The 15900-nt window shown below is 33.8% G+C and overlaps 2 protein-coding genes and 1 pseudogene across 2 annotated transcripts in view; all 3 read left to right on the top strand.

Moving 5' to 3' along the window:
* Positions 1-10896, top strand: part of LOC120192001 (receptor-like protein kinase FERONIA) — a 25541-nt gene extending 14645 nt beyond the window's left edge. Inside the window, exons 2-3 of the mRNA XM_039194849.1 lie at positions 9406-9411; positions 10886-10896. The gene's annotated coding sequence lies outside the window, so the exon portion shown is untranslated. The remainder of the gene's footprint in view (positions 1-9405; positions 9412-10885) is intronic.
* Positions 3662-8261, top strand: LOC120192117 (spindle pole body component 110-like). Its single transcript, XM_039194955.1, has 13 exons — positions 3662-3730; positions 4098-4133; positions 4270-4332; positions 4418-4480; positions 4655-4717; positions 4875-4937; positions 5129-5191; positions 5388-5450; positions 5785-5841; positions 6795-6854; positions 7072-7212; positions 7496-7591; positions 7687-8261. The coding sequence occupies exons 1-13, from the start codon at positions 3662-3664 to the stop codon at positions 8092-8094; spliced, it is 1245 nt and encodes a 414-aa protein (XP_039050886.1). The 3' UTR covers positions 8095-8261.
* On the top strand, positions 9606-15900 carry LOC120192002 (annotated as a pseudogene).

Raw genomic sequence — 15900 nt, 5'->3', positions numbered from 1 at the left:
TTGACATCCTCATGGTGACATTCGTCCACCATATTCTAGCTTTTCCTCTAAGTAAAGACACAACTCCATCCAGCTTCTTCACTTCAGAGCAATGGAGACCATCTAGCATGATTTTCAAATCATTTAGCCAAAGATCCGCTGCAACCGGACCTTCTTAAGCTTCTCTCTTAAATTCGAGAGCTTCCAATCCTCTCAACTCCTTTTCTACATTTACTCTGGGAGTTGATGAAGCAGGAAGTTGGAAACGTGTCAATACCGTATCTAACGTTCTAAAGAACACATCTTGATCAGCTACAGGCACTCTAGAAGGTGCATGTTCTTCACTTTGCCTGTCCAAGGCAGGTGAATTACTGCTTTCAGCGTGCCTATCTTCTCCCGCTTTACTTCTAGAACTATCATGACTGGACATCTATAAGACACAACCATATTATTCTATTAGTAACATATCATACTTACTATTCTATCAGATCAGAAGTTTTCACTATTTTGTTGGCATGTATGCATTATAAGACACTCTAGACTTCGATTTATTCCGAGAATCGATTAAATCGTAGCTCTGATACCGTTAAATGTAACACCCCAACCTATACCCAACCCAGATACGAATTCGAGATGTCACATTGACTTTTTAAAATAATATTCTTACAAAATATCAAAACATTTGGACTTATATTAAGAAAATACGATAATATACCGTTGAATTATGTTTCATTATAACAAATTTAAGATAAAATGTTTTTATGAATAGCACTATACGACATGAATAGTACCGATACTGTTTAAATATTATGAACAGTGATGAATAGTACAGTGAACAATATCGATGTTAAAAATTTTCTAGAGTGCTACAGAGAAACTCTAAATATTTAAACATGTATGGACATATCATCTCATGATGTCACACAAAACATTATAAGATTATATATAATATAAGTACACCTATACACATCACACATTATTTCTATCATTGATTTTATTCCACTATCCATATTATTATCATTTATATCCTTTAGTCATATTTTCTTATATTTAACATTTTTATCAACATATGACTCATTCAAACAATACACACATCATCATATAAATCATATAATACAATTCATATCACAAAAGCATATACTTAACAAGTACTATGTTTATTATTATCTCTTTGTTTAGCCCATGTACATTACTGATAACTCAAGGTATTAGAGTACATTGAGGTTGTGCACTATTGTTGTCACCACAGCTCGTATAGGGTCCCACTAGGGGCATATGAAATTTGTCCCAAAGGACCTATGTATTTATCCCGAATGACCTCTGTATATGTCCCGAATGACCACGTAGAACCCTCGACTCTTGGCATGCCAACTATACCTATAGCTCTCATATCATATACCATGGACATTATTCTTATGTTTCATATGTTCACGTACTCATGTCATTTCTCTGGTGATCACATAGCTCATATCGCTTATCTCATGTCATATTCTCATATCACATATTATATCACATGTGCATTTGAATCTATTCATATATATCGTTTATCAAATCATATGAACATATATATCTTATGCATGTATCATAATAATTATCATGTATGCATGTTCATAACTATTGTACTATGAAAATCAACATAGGAATTAGACTTATCACAAATCTTATTCCATTGTACTATACTTATAGTATGCACTCACCTATATCTTCTTACCTTTCCCTCAATCTATCTTACTTATCCCTTGTTTTGGAACTCGTTTAGGCTCGATATCTACATAAACATAAATTTCGAGACGATTATCAGAAGCCTAAACCTTATACTTCGATGTTATTAACTTAAACGAATTTAATAGACCAATATTCACTTTTTCCTTTAGGGGTATCAATACACTCCTTAGGGTATCGATGCTCTTATTGCATTATGTGATTTTTCATTCAAGAGGGTATCAGTACACATACGTAGGGTACCGATACACTCTACCCAAAACAAGCTTTTTCACTCGAAGGTTCATCAACTCTTCACTGAATTTCTTCATATACAACTCCTTTCATGTTCTTAACTTACATATGCATGCTTAAACTCATTTATATCTATTTATCTCATCTTTAACCTTAATATCCTCTCCTCTTTATGAACTTTAAGAACCATACCCAAATTTTAACATGTTTTAAATCAAATTCTAATACTCCATATTCCTTAATTAGGTTGATGAAAAGTCAAATCCAACTTTCAATTCTTATTATAAACTCTATTTCAAGATTTCACTCAAGAACTCCAAATCTTTAATCTTCCTAACTCCTTTATTTTTTGATTTTAAGATAACTTAAGCTTTCATTAAGCTTATTTATCATCTAATGATCAAAACCCATACTTAAAATCAACAAATAATCAACAAATCAGAAAACTTTCCTTTGCTTGGCTCTCTTTCACGTATGAAGAAGAAGAATAAGAAGAAGAGGAATGAAGGAATGAAGAGATTTCTGGAGAAATATCTCAACCTTATCCCCATATATATCATTATCTTATCATTTCCAAGTCAAATGATCATTTTGCCCTTTAATTCTTTTAATAATTACTAATAACCCTTTAGGAATTATTTTCAAATAAGTAATCAAACTATTCAATTATTATACTTTAATCACTAAATTCCGAAGTCTTACAATTTATATATAAAGTATTATAAAAATATATTGTAATATTACAATTTTAGTATAGTTATTTATTTTTTAACACATAAAATATTTGTCCATATAATAATATATAAATTTAAAATTTGATCAATATTATTTAAATGTATCTCGTGTTATATTTGAATTATTATTTGACTTTTAAGCTAATAGTCACATTAGAAAAGAGTAAATTATGTATGTATTCAGTCACTCAGTTTGGTTGTTTAATTATTATTTTTCAAAATCATATCTAAAGTTACATTTTAGTTCTGTTTTGGTCACCCATTGTTAAAAAATTAATGGTGATGCTGACCTGTCATCATAAGGTAATCATCATTAAAAAAATTATCACGTTAGTAGTTTTGTTTTTTTAACAACAGATGATTAAAACAGAACAAAAATGTAACTTTAGGTATGATATCGAAGAAAAATAGTCGAGTGACTAAATAAATTGTTTACCCTAAAAAATATTTGATAAATATTATAAATAGTCATTAAACTTCCTAAAGAGTTGTAAAAATCATTAAATTTATCAAACTATTATAAAATTATCTCTAAATTTATCATATACGGTGACCATTTCATAATAATTTGATAAGTATAATGACTATTTTGTAGTTTATAAAACTTAAATGATAAAAATGTCAATTAAGAATAGTTAGTGACCATTTAGTATAATTTACCCAAAAATATAATTTTTGTAAAGCGCGATTGAAATCCCTAAACGAGTTATCGGTCCCAACAAAACCCCTAAAGGAGTGAAAACAAAAGAATTTCCTAATTATCCAAAAAAAAAAATTCCCCTGTCGAATTTCAACATCCTTTGTAATAATTTTTTAAAAAAAGAATTCCCAAAAACACTTAATATTTTCTCTTCGTTGGATTGAATCTGATAGGGAATATGGAAGAAGAGATGAAGAAGAAGAGAAGAAGAAGAAGAGAAACAAAAAGAAGAACAATCAGGGCAAAACCACCGAAGAAGATGCAGATCAGATTCAAAGTAATAATGTCAGAAATGGCCAGAGCAGCGGCAACAATGCTCTGGTTCTGGATAGTCATCATCTTAATGGAGCTCTTGCCGTTAGTGAATCTTCTTTTTGCTCTTCGTATTAGTTAATACGATCCGCCATTGATTATAATCCGCAATTCTTTTTTTTTCCTTTTTCTTATTACGAATTGAAAATGATAGTTCAAATTTCATTTCTGTTGCTATTTAATTTATATTCAAAATTGAGATTGCAAATTTGCTAGGAATATTGATATTTTGTGGCATTACTATTGTGAACTCATGTTTGATTGTCATTACATAGTCTTCTTTATCATTAGGAGTTGTAATGTTGTGATATATTGAGCATAGATCATGACATAATCCTAAAGAAAAATAGGATGGTGTGTGTGGTGATATATTGTTTTCTTCTTAATAGAACTCCGCGGAAGAGATGATTAACTAGCTACGAAAAGAGAATGAACTACATGTACAGAAAGAGGTAATGTTGAGTCATATATTTGTGGTAATAGACAAGCATGTAATTTCTTTTTATTTGCACTGCATGTTTCATTTGTGTCTTTGCCTTGATTTTGATTGTCATCCATAACACAGGCTACCCTTTCACATTTCTACAGGCTACTTTGCAAGAGAGAATTCAACACTTGCAACATGAAAATGAATCACACCGTCAGAAAGAGGTTAATTTGAGGTTATCTTGGAGGAGATATTTTCCTTTTTTCTTTCATTTGTTTTATGATGTCCCTCTCTTTTATTTTTGTATAGGCTACCTTAGAAGAGACAATCAAGCAGTTAAGAAATGAATTTGATTCCCACCTAAAGAAAGAGGTAATGTGTTACGAATGTAATTGTATGTATCAACTGAAAACTGTTCTCTGAAATTGCACTCATCTCTATGTGTGTGTGTAAAAGAAAATTGCTGTGTAGTTTGATTATGTTATGATATTTTTTGTGACCCCCCCCCTTTCTGTGAAGTATGAGTGAGTCTCTTTCTTCTTTTAGGTTTTCTTAGAAGAGACAATCCAGAATTTACAACATAGAAATGATTCGCACCTAAGGAAAGAGGTAATGCAGGTTTTAGCGGCTAAAATTCTGTGAACATTTCATACATAAAGGATGACTTTACCTTTTTTCTATCTAGAAATCTTTATGCAAAATATATTCTGTTGTAGTTTTAACTTCTCTATCTTGAAGCACAAAGTAATCCTTTGTCTTCTTGCAGGCTTCTTTAGAAGAGGCAATCCAACAATTACAACATGAAAGTGGATCACAGATGCAGAAAGTGGTAACATACTGAAGTTTCTTCCCCTTTTTTAGGGTACAATATAGAACATTCTAACGTTAACGTGTATTCAGACATGCATATTTTTGGGTAGAAGGCTAACGATTTCCCGACTTTTAGTTAAATGTTCTTATTTCCTTTCTTGTAATCCTTTCTCTCTTGGCAACTGCTATATCTAACGAGACGATCTACAGGCTAGTTTAGGGATGAATGTCGTAGGACTACAGAATGAAAAAGAATCCTGGTTTCAAGAAAAGGTAATTTAGGTTGATAGATTATTACTTAAGGACGACATCTTTCAAAATCTTTTTTCCCGTATTCACCTTTATCCTTTAATGACAAATAAACTTCCAATAAAGCAATTTTCTTTGTCTGAATCTTTATTGCCATTGTTTGTGAGGATTTTTGGATATTTTGGGATGTATTTGATAATTTATTGTCATCAACTTGCAGGCCAGCTTTGAAGAGAAAATCAGTCACTTGCTGGACGAAAAAGCTGCTCTGGATCTGAAATGGGTAAATTTTCTAATAGTAGTTGTTTTTGTAGTTTTGGGGAAATAGAATTCTGGGCTACGGAAAAGAAAGAGAGTCCTTATCCTTTTATAGACCACTTTTGTACAAGGAGTCTATCCTAATTCAAACTTATTTAAAATTTAACATTTAAATTAGAGATAAACTAGAAGATTTATCCTAAACTAACTAACAAAATAAAATAAATCTTATCTACAATCTACAGTTTTATACCTGTCTTTTATTTTTTGAATCTTTTGTGGGTATATGCATTTCTCTGCATAGTCATTCCTACAACTTTGTGATTGAGATCTTAAAAAAGGTTGGTTCATTCGTGCAGGCAAACTTGGAAGAAAATGTTAGACAGCTGGAGAAAGAGAATTGGATTCTGACAGAGGTAGTAGACTTTGCTCTTATAATATTTGTCAATAATGCATTTTATTGGGAGATGGTGATCTAAGTAAGAGCCTGGGATCTAATTAGATTATATACCGTGTCAAGGCTTTTGTGTGATCCGCATTAATGGTTTTCCTGGGATCTAATTGGATTCTATACTTGAGATTGGATTGAACCTATGTTACCTGGAATGCGGATCGGTCCGGTACGAGGAACGAAAACCGGAACGTAAAGTGCTATTTGTTTGGTACGTAATTCGATAGGAATAGTCTTCTTCGGTTTGTTTAGTAGGAACGAGATACGGCTTATTGAAACGCAATACTTTTTTTATATTATATAATATATATTTTAATTTAATTGAAATTAATATAAACTTATGCAATTTACAGATAAAATAACTAATTTTCATAAATTTAATAATAAACGAAATACTATCTAATAACCAATAATATTTAATATAAAATTTAAAAAAAAAATTGGAATCAAATTAATCATGCAATGACTATTTCTGAATAATTTATCGAAAACCAATAATAAGAAAAACATATCAAGGAACTGGGCTGCCACTGGAAAAGCATAAGTTGTCTAAACAATCTCAGTCGGTCATGAAGTGTTTGACCAGCTCTTATTGTGGACCTTTAGAATTGAGCAGTTGACTAGTCTTTAAAAACTAAAGAGGATTGCTGAAGTGAACGAATTGGATCACAAGCGAATTGCGATTTGGAACACTAGTAACCGATACGTAATTTACCGAGTGTTAAGCAACTTGTGGTGACAAATGATTGAAGTATGAACCGTGTCAAACTCTTTTTACACAATTTCCTTTTTGAATCCTTTTCTAGGTTCTTTTGTTTGCAACAGAAGTTCATTCCTCTTAATCCTCATCTGCATCTGCACCATTAGAACATAATAGTCTACTCTGTTGTTCTTATTTTAATTATTCACTGTTTACAGAATTCCACCAAACAATCGATTTCTAGCCTTAATCGTGATATTACAAGACTAAAAATGCAGGTACAGTATTTTCACCCACGTGCTTTAATGGCTTCTTTTTTCCTTTTACTGGTTATTGGACTCGATAGCATGATTAATCCTCTATTTGCTTGACACTACTCATATAAGTTTATTCTCAATTGTTAGAATAGACTACTATGGGCTGCAGATAAGTCAACCATTTTTTGCAGTGCAACTCTTTTTATTCTGATGTGGATATTGAAACAAAGCTTGGCAGGTGATTGAGTTGGAAGAGTCCAAGAGCAAGCTTTCACGAGAAAATCAGCAGCTTACCGAAAATATATCTAGCATGCAGTTACATATACAAAACCTCAAGAGGAACATTTTATCCGTTCCCCCATTTGAAGGCAATAACAAGGTTTGCTCCCCTTTTCTCTAGTGTCTTGGCAATTCTGTTTCTAGTTGAAGCAAATGTATCTAGTTTCACCCTATATGAGGATTCATGAGATGGATTTGGCTCCATGTTTGTTGTTGTGGAGGTTTCCTCTGTGGTTCTGCCAAAAGTTGATCAAAATTTGGAAATACGAAAACATTTAAGCGATTAATTACTTAGCAGTTAAAGGTTATAATGTTTGGAGTTATGTCTTTGAAGAAATTTAGTTCGACAGCGCAATCTAGCTGACTAGTTTTCTCTAATGTAGCAAGGTTCTGGCTACGAGGATCTTAAGTCTCAGATTGAAGCAGCAAGTGTGCTTGTCGAAAAACTGGTCATGGAGAATGCCGAGCTTGTTGAGAAGGTGCTGTTTGGCCTGCAACATACACTGATTTATCTTTTGCTATTAGTTTTCTTTTTAGGACTAATATCCATGTGAATTTAGCAACTCGGTTGCAGGTGAATGAGTTGTATGTTAAGCTTGATCAACAAAGCAAGGCAGGAGGACATTCTAAGGTCATTGAGATGCCTAATTCTGTACCGCAATTCCTCGAGAATGGCTCTATATTGTATCCAAAGTTGGATTCTGCAGAAGCTTCTCCAATTACGAATGGCGAAATCGAACATGAGAATGTGGATGAGCAACCTACTGCTCCTCTTCCACGCAATGTAGAATCTGAGGACTCAGGAGAAATCGTGCAAATTCCTCTCGATGATACTGATGTAAGGAATTTGGAATCCCGGGGCAGTGTTGGTGAAGAAAACGCTGTGCCACTCACCGATGCTCCTCTGATTGGTGCTCCATTCCGGTTAGTATCATTTGTTGCTAGGTATGTTAGTGGTGCTGACCTGGTTAACAACACCTGAAGCTCGGGCTCGTAGAGAAGATGCATTTTTTTCATACGCTATCTGTTATTCATTTTGTTTCGAATCATACACGGTACACTTTTGAACTAGAGATAAAAGATGGCCAAATTGGCCGCAATGTTGTTGTTCCGATAACTGGTACAGATGAATGTTATCTGTGGAGAGGGAAAATACTGTTTACCGTAGCCGACACATTCAGTAACATACGTTTAAGGCTGGCCTTGCGACGTAAAGCATACAATAGAACAATATAACATTCTGTTTATTTTAAAGGGTTAATGTATCTTTTACCCCACGACTTTGGTTTTGATCTATAATTTGGCCATTGATTCTTTTTCGGAGCAATTTGAACCCTGGTTTTGGCTTTAAACAACAATTTGCCCCAACTTTTTTGTTAGGTGCAATTTACATTTGAAATCTTAACACTTTAGATCATTTTTAATTTATAAATAAAAATTTTAATCAGTATTCTAAAATTGTACAAAAAGTAGATAGGATCAAATTGCATATCAATGTCAAAGTCAGGGGCCAAATTGTAGAAAAAAATCAATGGTCAATGTCAGGAGTCAAAAGATACATAAATTTATGTTTTAAACCCTTAATATAACAAATTAAGAAGTTTTTTTAAGTTCCAATATTAAGTGGTGCAAAAAACAAAAAATTGGTTATATATACCACTTTGAGAGATATTGCCAAGTTTAGGTACTAAACAGATAAAAAATAAAAATTCAAATTCAAATACCACTTTAAGAACTATTATCAAATTCAAATGTGATTTTTATATTAAACCAAACTCTTTTTATACAATACTTAAATAATATATGATTTTTCAAAAAATAATTATAATTAAATATTTTTGAATACATAATTTTTTAATGATATTAATCGAATTAAGTTCGGTAAATGATTTTTTAAAGGCTTAGTACATGTATTAACCTCTTTACTTTAATGAAATTTTCATTTTTAACTCTTTCTAATTTTCATCAATCTAACCTTTCAACTTTCAATTAATTATTGAGTTAACTACATCATATGTCCTTAAACTATAACTCTCACTCTAAATGTCCTTAAACTTTTGAACATTTTAATTTCATCCCTAAACTATGACTTCTTTCTAAATTAGTCCCTAAACTTTTCAATCTCCTAATTTTATTCCCAAATTTATTCTATAAAATATTTTACGATGTTTTGAAGATATTGTATAAATCATTTTCACTATTATTTGATACACTATAATTAATTTACAGATAATAATTTACGTAAAATAAATTTTATGAAAATTAATTTATATAAATACAAATTTTAAATTAGAGGATTGTGCATGATGACACCGCCATCAAATATAAATTATAAAAGGGAGATAATGGTGGGAAATGTGGTAATGTAAATCTCCCACGTAAAACTAGTTCCGTTGCCGTTTGGCGTTGGGTGCCGTCTCTTTGCTGCAGTGACTATCTGTTCTCTTAACTCGATGCTATTTGGGCCACATACAGTACACTTAGTACTAAACTAATACGATGAGTTCACGAGACTGAGGAGGATTCAGCAACCGCGGCACCACCGGCTTAATCTCAATCAGAAATCAAGAGAAAAGCCGCCAGAGATACTGGAATCTCAAAGTAGCGGTTTCCGTTAGTCGTTAGAGAGCGGAGGCGACAAAATTGACGAAGAAAAACAAAACAAACAAAAGAACTGTTGTCTTGCCGTCTCTGTGCTTCTCCACTGAAAATCGTAAATATTATCTTTATTTTGGTCCAATTTTCCAAATTAAAGCAATAATCATCGCAGCATTACAGGTGAGGGAAGGAAGGAATGAAAGGTGGCGATGGCGGCGGAGTTGGTCCTGCGAAGCCGCTATGGAGAGGTCTGGCAATTGGCGTTCTCTTCCTTATGATTTTATCAATGCTGATTCACCTTGGATTCTTGCTTGGCCTACACAATGGATTCCACTCTTCCGGTAACCCTTATCAAATCTTTTATCCTTTTAGATCTGTTTTCGATCAGGTCATTGTATGCGATCGTGAGTTGGATTTGTAGATATAGATTTCACTGTCTTTTTCTTTAACAATTCGAACCAGATCTCTAATTGTACTCACTCATGTATGCTCTACTCGTTTGCTTATCTCTTATCATTTTCATTTGCGCTTTATCTATGCCTGCAGGATTTGTGCCTCTTCAGCACAGTTCACCTTCGGTAAGTAGTTTGTTTTCCTGATTCTATGGAAATTGTATTAGTTTATCCAAAAGAGAAGGAAACATCAGAGTTAAAGTAGAAAATGAGCTGATCAAATATTATCTTCTGAAAAAAAAATAGTTATAATTAGTGCTTTGAATTTTTTTTGATAGGGGGATCGTACAAGACATGTAGATAACCTTGAGAGAAAATTAGGACCTACCCTACCAAAGGTTGGTTTTCCATGACGCTCCTTTGTGTGTGTATTGTTTCTGAAATATGCTGTGTCTTTCCTTTTCTTTTCTTCTTGCACTTGCCCTATATCATATATGGTTGGTGTTGAGGCTTGAGTTTTTGCAACGAAATTATAAAATGATGATAAAGTAACTATACCTTTGTGTTAGCTGTAGGTTTTCTGGGGTTATACATTGGTTTTATAGAACTGACATAACACTAATTATTATATTGTGTTCTGTAATCCATGAAAGACACTAAGAGAAGTGTGTGGAAAATGAAGTTAAATCCTTTTATAGTTAATTTGAGACAGAAAAAACAAGGTAGAATATAACTTCTTTTTTTTCATCTCTTGATTGGTAATTTTATCGCGTATCAAATTAGTGACATGAACACACTTTTTAACTGTGTGAACAAGAACCTCAATAATTCAGTCATATTATGAATAGAATAAATTTATGTTTGGTTCTCTATTTTAAAAGAAAATAAAAATTACGGGGGTTAAATAAATGTGAAAGACAATATGATTTCATTGAATTCTGCAGAGAAAGTACTTTCTAACTGTTGTGCGAGCTTGTATCTCCTGTTATGATGTTGTAACGTCACTACTTACCATTGTTCTTCATCCCAGTTCTTTAAAGTCTCACTTGAATATAAATTTCACCTACCCGAAACTCTGTGAAGAGTCTTTTATTTTTGTTCTTATTACACTTCTATTTCAAACTAATCACTGGCTCTTTTTTATCCTTGATAACTATTGATGCCTAAACAAAAATTCTAAGCAAGACTGAAACAAATAATTAAATGTATTGGTTTGGGGAAAAACCTAGATATATTGAAAGCCATGAATGGAATCTCAACAACAGAAATGTATATTTATCATTGTATCTGAGACTTGCTTATGCTTAAAGCATAGATTAGGGCCTATCAACCTTCTTGAAACCCAATATGCAGGGTCGACTCAGAGCTTTTTTCTCAATGGGCAGGAAACTAGAAAAGAAAATTTCAAATAAAACAACATTGATGAGCAAAAACTATGATTTGACATTAATTCAGGGTAGTAGGTTTTGTACTTTGCTTCTAGTGTGCTAGCTTTAGAGGGCTTCTGCTCCAACCTTCAATTTTCCCTTCTCTTGATTCCTTTTTCCCTTTTTCTTTTCAATTCATTTCGTAATTTGCAGAAATTGAAATATACCATCATTAGTAGCAGTGTCTGCCACATTCTGCACCTGTTCAGTGTGAAAGTAAAAATATGTGGCCTACGGCTACCATCTAGCTTTTCTAGTATATTATCTTGGCTTTGTACTAAAAAACTTGTAGTTGGATCGTATATTTGCTAATTATTAGGGACTAAGAGATATGATTAATCACTCTCTTTTTGTAGCTCTATCATTTTAGTAGTTGGTCCCTTAATTTTAATCTCTTATGATGCATGAACACATGTTTGTAGTAGCATCTCATTTTATCCATTAATTTGTAATCTAATGTAAACACCTTAACCTGTTTTTACGGTTAGCAATGAAGCACCTTAACTGAACTTTTATTTGTTATGTTATTAAGGTGCAAAGTATCCTAGTGCCTTGTGACTCATGTTTAGACTTATAAAAGTACCTCTTATGCATGTAGTTTGATCATGATCTTTACAACCATACTGCAATAGCCTATGGTTATATGTTTGTTTGTTTTTAACTTTTTTTTTTCACTTTAGGATATTATTGAACGCTTTGTACATGAAGTAAGAAATGAAACCAGCAGTACAAATGCCACACGTAAAAGTCAGCAGATGAAAGGTCTGGTTGAACTCTTTGTTAACCGTGCCTCGGATGATTAATCATTCCCTTTTGTTAATTTTCAGTTGGAACATTTTCTTTTAACATTCAACAGGTTTTGCAATTCCGCCTCAAGTTGTGCTGCAACCACTCGGCAACGGAAATGTACGCATATTGCTAAAAGTTTGCATGTGCTATTTAGCAAATTCTTTTACTGCCATGTAACATCTCTAAATAATTTGATTTTCTTTAACAGATTAGTAGAGATATTTTTAAAACAGGAATGAAACGTGGTGTTGATGAAAATCTGTGATTATGTGAGTTGAAATATGGGAGCTATTGCATTTGGCATGAAGAAAATAGGGAAGACATGAAAGATTCCACAGTGAAAAAATTGAAGGACTAGCTTTTTGTAGCCAGGGCATATTTTCCCAGTGTTGCAAAAATGCCAGCCCAGAACAAGTTGTCTCATGAACTTAAACAAAATATTCAAGAACTAGAGCGTGTCCTTAGTGGAAGTATTACAGATGCTGATCTTCCTCCATCGTAAGTTATGGTGCATTATTGATAACTTCATAAAATTCCATGAATAATACCAACTACTCTTGGTCTGATGATACCATGAGGATGGGGATACTGATCGATTTACTGACTAGAAATGATAGTTTACAATGAAATGCTGTACTCCATTTCAAATTGAACCTCCACTATAGCATAAAGCTTTAGGAATGAGGTAATTGCCCTTTCCAACTTTTACCCTTCAAGTGTCGTAAAAACTGGAGGAGCCACCTTAAGTTCATCTTTCACCAAAAGGAAACATTGGGAAAATGCATTTCATTTAGGGAAACTGGACATTTTATTGAATCCGGAAATAGTAAAAATTGGACATTAAGTTTTACACAGATGCAAAATATGGAGAATTTGTCCATTTGCATTCAGATCTGTTTGTTCATTTTCTCTCCGTTATGCTACTTTTGTCCTGATCCAGGAGTAGGGGCTCTATCTTGTACTTCACTTAGATCATTCTTTTAGTATTTGGGTGCCATATCTTTGTTAACCTAATATTTTAATATGTTGCTTCTGGTATTCAGTAATTCTTTTTATAATTCCTGGTGGGTTAATAACCTTAGCACGCTAGAGCAAGCTTCTAATATGTTACTCGACTCATTTTCTTGAAAAGTATCTGCGTCCAACATGTTTCCGGGGACCCTTTGAGGATCTTCCAAATACATCGAAGAACTTGGTAAATTGAACATGCCAGTGTCATATACACACTTGTATATGACTTTCTTGCTTGAATCGAAGTAACATAGCTTAGTATTTTATTTATTTCCGAGTCTAGCTTTTACTGTAGGCAGTTTACCTGAAATTGTTATTATGAATTCTCGATCTTAAAGATTTCAGAGAGTGACCTCAACATCATTGTGGGTAATGTTATGTACTTAGGTCCCGCAGTCCCACCCCCCAGATAAAAAAAAAACTCTCCCCCTCTCTTTAAGCCTGTCCTTTTGACAGATTGGTAATTGGTTGAGTAAATAGCGGTCGCGGTAATCTTGTGTTCTTTTGAATATCTAGAATGTTCATATTTCTTGCTTCAGTACCAAGTCTATTCTACTGGTTGGTATCAGGATTGAAAAGAAGTCAGAAAGGATGGAAGCTGCCATAGCCAAAGCCAAATCAGTCACTGCAGATTGTAATAATGTAGACAAGAAATTGAGACAAATATTTGACCTAACTGAGGATGAAGCTAATTTTCACATGAAGCAGAGTGCCTTCCTCTACGGACTTGCAGTCCAGACGATGCCCAAGAACCATCACTGCCTGTCTATGAGATTAACTGTAGAATATTTCAGAGACGATTCATTTGATCAAGAGCTGACTGAAAAATACTCTGATCCCACATTACAGCACTATATTATATTCTCTGGTAACGTCATTGCATCATCAGTTGTAATAAACTCAACTGTTATGCATGCAATGGTATGTCATAGTCATTCTTTGATACCGTTTCATTGTTCTGTGCCAGAGTTCTAGTGGTTAGACTGACTGGTTATCCTGCAACATTTCAGGACAGTATGAACCAGGTTTTCCACGTGCTGACTGATGGACAGAATTACTATGCAATGAAACACTGGTTTCTCAGGAATGCATTCAGGGATGCTGTAGTTCAGGTGCTGAATATCGATCATCTTATTCAAGATTACTCTGATAAAACAACTCTACCTCACCTGAACTCACCTCTGGAGTTCCGAATTTCCTTTTACAACAGTGGTAACTACCAGCAATGCATGATAGAACAATACTTATCCATTTTTTCTCATTCCCATTATCTTCTTTCTGAGATATTCAAAAACTTGGAAAAAGTCGTGGTTTTGGACGATGATGTTGTTGTCCGGCAAGACTTGTCAACACTCGGGAACCTAAACATGGGACAGAAAGTGATGGGTGCTGTCCAAATTTGCTCTGTGAGATTGGGTCAGCTGAAGAGATATTTGGGCGAAAACAGCTTCAACAAAAAATCATGCTCGTGGATGTCCGGATTGAACGTAATTGATCTGGTCAGGTGGAGAGAGCTAGGCATTTCTGAAACCTACTGGAAGTTGGTGAAAAATGTAAGTTAATCCTACGTTGATAATCTCTCTTATCAGTTCAATTACATGTGCAATATACTGTTTAGAAATGACATTAGTATTGCATGACTCTGTATTCAACCTCTAACCTAAATCCACAAGTATTTATATTTTTCTACCGTGTCTCCTTTGACATAGAACGATGCAGAGCTGCAACAACTAAACTACGGAAAATCTCAGCTTTGACTTTCAGTTCTTATGATGACAACAGATGAGCATGGAGGAGGAATCAACCGTGCTTGCAAGCATGCTTACTTTTCAGGACCTAATCTACGCTCTTGACAGTGAGTGGATTGTATCGGGCCTTGGTCACGACTATGGGATTAGTATCCAAAGCATCAAGAAAGCTGCAGTGTTGCACTATAATGGAAATATGAAACCTTGGCTCGAGCTGGGAATTCGCTAGTATAAGGTGTACTGGAAGAAGTTTCTAAACCACGAAAATCATTTTCTGAACGAATGCAATGTAAATCCATAATGAGCCGGCGGTGGGGTTTAACATATGAATCCTCGAAAAATTCGAGGGCTCAAGGAACTAATCGTGAGAATTTCGACGACTGAGCTAGAGTTTTGAAAGGGTATTAAACGGCAACAAAATGTGTAGCTGTGATGACCTCGATGGTTGCATATATATGTATGTATTCCGAACCTTTCAGTAAATAAACCTTAGGATGGAGATTGAGTTCCCTGAAGATGGCTACAGTTGCTAGGGGAAGATGGATTTTGGCGTATCGAAGTGATTGTTGGAAAATGCACTATCTGCTTCCTTCTAGCTTTGAATGTGATAAACTTTTGATTAATAACCATACACAGAGAAGGGCGTAATTTGCATCTGTTCCAAGGCTTTTTAATTTCAATGGCCTTTCTCAATCCAGAAAATGCCTGCATGCATCCATGAGGGTTGTTCGTGGCAACTGAGTGTGGTATTAAGCCCTTCTAATTTTATTGGATTTACCATTTCATTAAATTTTTGTTTGGTTTTGGTCACAGGGAAATTATT

Source organism: Hibiscus syriacus, unplaced genomic scaffold (assembly GCF_006381635.1).
Source record: "Hibiscus syriacus cultivar Baekdansim isolate YM2019G1 unplaced genomic scaffold, ASM638163v2 tig00116971_pilon, whole genome shotgun sequence".
NCBI classification, from domain to species: domain Eukaryota; kingdom Viridiplantae; phylum Streptophyta; class Magnoliopsida; order Malvales; family Malvaceae; genus Hibiscus; species Hibiscus syriacus.
The sequence above is the reverse complement of the archived record's forward strand: the minus strand, read 5'-3'. Positions and strand labels throughout refer to the sequence as shown.

Coding starts and splice junctions, on each gene's coding strand:
- LOC120192117 (XM_039194955.1), top strand. CDS start 3,662: ATGGCCAGAGCAGCGGCAACAATGCTCTGGTTCTGGATAGTCATCATC. Junction 3,731..4,097: donor TAATGGAGCTCTTGCCGTTA/GTGAATCTTCTT, acceptor ATGATTAACTAG/CTACGAAAAGAGAATGAACT. Junction 5,842..6,794: donor AGAATTGGATTCTGACAGAG/GTAGTAGACTTT, acceptor CACTGTTTACAG/AATTCCACCAAACAATCGAT.